At 31.2% G+C, this 5,010-nt stretch overlaps 1 protein-coding gene across 1 annotated transcript; it reads left to right on the forward strand.

The window, feature by feature from the left end:
• The first annotated feature begins 567 nt into the window (after positions 1-567).
• Positions 568-4,368, forward strand: LOC145836115 (uncharacterized). Its single transcript, XM_082943923.1, has 6 exons — positions 568-671; positions 1,200-1,256; positions 1,652-1,728; positions 2,096-2,304; positions 2,661-2,850; positions 3,042-4,368. Exons 1-6 carry the CDS (start codon positions 596-598, stop codon positions 3,801-3,803), a joined length of 1,371 nt encoding a protein of 456 aa, XP_082800049.1. The 5' UTR covers positions 568-595; the 3' UTR covers positions 3,804-4,368.
• Positions 4,369-5,010: the final 642 nt, after the last annotated feature.

Consider the following 5,010-nt stretch of genomic DNA (forward strand, 5'->3'; position numbering starts at 1 on the left):
CCCTTTTCGTATCTGGCCGCCTCGGCAACAATGATCAAACAAAGCGTTGGCTTTCGGCTAAGCCCCCTCATATTGGTTGTTTGTCAAAATCGCTCATCCGCAACCAGCGCCGACAAGCAGTACAAGCAAAATCGGCGAGGCGTGACGCCGAACACAAAAACCGTTGTCAGTTGAAACTCGATCATTTGTAAACAATAACATACATCAAAATTCGTGCTACAAAAAAAAGAGGCTTTATCTTCCCCCCCCCACCCCCTTTTTTTTTTTTGTTGATAACAAATCGGGTTTGCAGGTGTGTGGGCACCTCTCCCTTGTTTTCAAGGCAACTCGTTGTCAGGCAAACAGTTTGATTGGCTGATGTTCGCTAAAGCCTCGGTATCCGACTTTAAGTAGATGTATTACAAGGCTTTGATCAAAATACTTTGACTCCTATACTGGTTGAACGAAATGAAAAAAACTGAGGATATTTTGTCTTAAAAGCTGTTTTGTAAAGCTTTTACTTTTTCTTTTACAAACTTTAAACACAGTAAAAGGTATTAAATACGATTCTAAAAGCATATATTTTTTAGCTTGATTTAGCAAAAAATAATTTAAGATGGGTAAAAACCAGGTCGATAGTAAAAAATCTTTGAAAGTCTTGGTGCTGGGAGACAAGCAAGTGGGAAAATCGGGTTAGTGAAAAATATGTTTAGTTCAATTTTATATTTGTTTAATTTGTTTACGCAAAAACCATTTCTTTAATAAACCTAAGTATTTTGGTTATAAATCAGTCTAAACAGTAAGGTATTACGTAAGTTTAAAATCTGAAATTTTTTATATTTTTATTAACATAAGAAATATGTTTGTTTAATAAAAAAACGGTTCTTTTAAATCAACTGGATGTTATATAAATGAAAAGAGAAGTTTTTACGTAAGTTCAAGCATAAATAGCAGATTTGTTTGTACTTCAAACGTGATTCATTATTTATCTTTATACTTTAGTCTTATTGATAAATATAGACTGAACTTTTACGTAAATTATGATTCATGTCTTAATGCCAAAAATATTTGTTTTCGTTTGCATAATTTATACCACCCGCAATAAAAGTTATTTATAAATTTACCAATAAAATTTAGAATTAAAGTTTTCTATTCAATGCAGTATTATACATTAAAGTTTAAATTCGGTCTGTTTATTATAAAACTGTTAATTTTTTTAGCTTTCATCGTGAGGTATTTGACCAAAAAGTTTATTGGAGAGTATGATTCTAGTTCCGGTAAGTTTCTATGTTAAGTTTTTCAAATGAATTTTTTTCAGTAGTAATTTTAGAGTTTTTTGGTCATTTTCCGGTATTTTTTTCTGCAAAGTACTATTTTGAACAAACTTTAGATTTTTTAAGTTATTTATAGTTTTTATTCTAAATATCTTTTTACAAATATAAATTCCATTTCCGGTAAAATTTTACTTAAGCTAGACTTAAAAAATATCATTTCTTTATTTTTTTCAATTACACTTTTACAAATGTAGACTAAAAACTCATTTCAAAATAAAACTTCATAAAACATAATAAAAGTTTATTAAATTGTTACTTAATTTTAGTTTTAAATCTTATTAATAAAACTATTGTAAATACAAACCTAAAATTTTTTCATTAACTTTATTTTTCTGCAGAGTTCACTTATGAAAAAGAAGTGACTTTCGCAGGGAGCAAAATATTAATGACCATTTGCGACTCATTATTACCTGAGGTAATTAATAACAAACTCTGTTAATTGTTTATTCAAGTTATTTCTTTTGTACGTAAAGTAAACTAAGCAAAAACTCGTGTAGTAGCTTATGATAAATTTTTATGGTTTTATTTTAGTAAAAAAGCAAAACTATCCAAAACTTAAAATAACCTTTACTCAACATCTTTACCGCTTTTATCAGAAATGATCAAAGAATAAAAAATAAAGTAAATTTATATAGTTACTTCACAACAATAAAAGTTATAAATCTGTTAAGTTAGTATATCTGTAACATGTTACTATGCAAATAAAATTTCAAATACAATATAATGTCTAACTTACTGTATACTTTTTAAGCAAAAGTTATCTAATTATTTCAACAAAACAGAATGACAAGGACGACGTAATGTTGAAGAAGAAGCTTCAAACGTCGGACGCTTGCATAGTTGTTTATGACGTAACAAACTACAGGTCTTTCGTCGCTGCCAAGAACATCGCGTCGAAAATCAGAAGCAGTCAGATGAACTCGAACTCCATCGGTGTCAATTTGATACCAATACTAATGGTTGCCACTAAATCAGACTTGGAACATCTCAGGTATTTAAATGAAAATGTGTTTGATGCTCTTTTTCTAATTACAGCCTAGTTAATATTTACCTTTCAAACTAAACTACTAAACAGTTTAATCAAACGCTTAATATTATATTATTAAACATATTGCTTTTTGTAATTTCTCTCATTTATTTTTTTAGTTTTTATAACTGTTTTTCCTATGTGATATTTTAAGGAAAAACTTGAGGTAACACTTTTGACAATAATAAACTTAAATACCAATTAAAAAATTAATCTAATGGTTAACACTCACATACACATAATAAATAAATAGAAACGTATCTTTAATGTGCTTGATTATCTTACGTGTGGAGATAAATTGTTTAAAAAAATTCAAACAGGCAAGTGTCAACATCAGAGGGCCAGATAGCAACATCTTCCATTATATTCTGCCACTTTGCCGAATCTTCCTCGGCCACCTGCTACCTCCAGGTGCAGGACTGCTTCCGTCACCTCTTCCGCCTCGTCAACGCCACGTCACTATTGATGATGACGTCACAACCAAGAAGGAAGTCGTCAACCATCAGTCAGGTGTGAAACTTGTTCATGTGAAGTTTTTGAACACAGTTATAAATAAAAAAAAATATCATAAAGTAAAATAACTATAAGCTTCAAGTACTTGTTCGCTATAAAATATAATGTAATATATTTTCTATTGAAAAGTCATAGTTCAGTTGATTTTTTACGAAATAAATAAAGTTAAACTAACAACTTTCTTTTAGGTGAAACAAAAAGTGTTCAGTCGAAATAAGCTTTCCAACAACCGACCCCAAATCCCCAAATTCGGAACCCTGCGTTCCCAATCAAGCATGACAACACTGCCTCTCAACAGCCACAGCAAGATGAACCCTCTAGTAACCGTCGGTGAGCGGATCAATTCCTTGGCAACGGTGGGTGAAAGGTTGGCCCACGAAGGGTGCACCACCCCTATGGTGGAATGCTTTCCTTTCAAAAATTTTGAGAGCTTGCTTGACGACGTGAAGAGCAGCTCGTTGGACTTGTTGCCTGGCAACGACGCGTCTTCCAAGACCCTTCCTCCGGGCAGCGCTCCCCCCAACCGGCGGCAAAAGAAGTCAACCGAATCGGATTCCTCCTCGACCGCGTCCTCGTGGTGGAGGCGGCGGAAGAAGGGTTCTCAAGAGGGGAAGTCCAACTCAGTAGGGTCGCGGGAAAGTTCCGGGTGCGAGTCGCTGATCTCGTTGGGCGAGCTGTCCCTTCCCGACGTTGACAACGACGCCGTGTTCAACAGAGCGGAACATTCCAAGCTCAATAGAAAAAACTTGTCGATCGATCTGAAAAACTGCAGTGACGTCACTGACCTCCCGTGCAACTCGGCGCCACCGTTGCGGGATTTCGAGAAAGGCGGGAAGCATCAGCGTTTCTTTTCGGGGAAATTCCCCCAAATGATGAAGAGGAGGGAGGGAAAGGGATTGTCGCTGAGAGAGACGGTGGGAGAGATTATGAAGATTAAAAGAAATAAATAAATACTATTTTTTGACGATAAGAATTAATTGTATGAAAAGAAAATAAATAAACAACGTGACGAACTTTAAAAAGACTTATAAAAAAACTCATTTGCAGCTTGTACTGAGCGTTATCGTTTCCAGCGCTTACGACTGATTAACCGAGTTTCTAATAATAACAAACTTGTAGAATGAATAGTGTGAAACAACTAAAACTTGAGGAACAGTTATGCTGTTGTTAAATTTATAAAATCAGTCTTAAACATTTGATATTTTGATTATTTTTTCTTATTCACAACTATTACTTATCTTGTTTTAAAGCAACTTCACACAAATGCGACGCCTGTATTTTTTAAAACTATCAAACTTGTGAATGGAATTTACTTCTTTTATGTTTTTTAACAAAATTTTCTTTCTATAAATCACCTGCCGTATTTTAACGTACACTTGAAAAAGCACATTTTTAAACTTTGTGGTATACAACTATTTAGAATTACGTTTTCGCTAATCTACATTACAGACTTAAACTTTTTTTTTGAAATATTTGTGGTTAAGGAATTAAAAACCCCAACAGTTTTGAGGGGACATTTTAAAAATAATTCAAACTATTCTAAATTATTTAAAAAATTTAAGTAGATTTTAAATATATATGTCTATTTTAAAAACAAACTTAGTAAAAACTATAACTTTTTTTGCAATAGATTTGTTACAAACAAGTATTTTAAAATTAAATAAAAAAATTTCTGTAATAAAAAAATTATAAAGATGTATAAGCATTTTATATACTTATAGTTAAAGTTTTGTTGCTTTGAATATTTCTTAATGACTATTTAAATCTTTAAAAAATTATCTGTAAAACAAAACTAAGTTTGTATTAAATGACTAATTTAACCTATGTTTTAGATTTTTTAAAATCATATTTTTAAAGTGTTTATTTTTTTCAGCCAAAAACTTTATAAATTTTGTTTACTGTCGATTTTAATTAATTGTTTTTTGCTTTAAATGTCGTAACATTATTGTAACTATAATGATAAAATAAATTAAAAAAAGTAATTTTGTTTATCAAAATGATATTATATAAATAAAATAAATTAAATACTGCACAAAAAAATTGAAACAAATTAATTATACACTTGTGGATATTTACGATTTCTATTTATCTTATTTTTGTTTTAAAAATCAAAAATAACATACTTCATTACAAAGTTTAAGTCTCATTTGATATAAT

Source organism: Thalia democratica, chromosome 5 (assembly GCF_965202585.1).
Source record: "Thalia democratica chromosome 5, ktThaDemo2.hap1.1, whole genome shotgun sequence".
NCBI lineage: Eukaryota > Metazoa > Chordata > Thaliacea > Salpida > Salpidae > Thalia > Thalia democratica.

Bases quoted from the DNA above. Each gene is read 5' to 3' on its own strand.
- LOC145836115 (XM_082943923.1), top strand. From the start codon at position 596: ATGGGTAAAAACCAGGTCGATAGTAAAAAATCTTTGAAAGTCTTGGTG. The intron at 672-1,199 runs GTTAGTGAAAAA...TAATTTTTTTAG, and splicing joins CAAGCAAGTGGGAAAATCGG to CTTTCATCGTGAGGTATTTG. The intron at 1,729-2,095 runs GTAATTAATAAC...TCAACAAAACAG, and splicing joins GCGACTCATTATTACCTGAG to AATGACAAGGACGACGTAAT.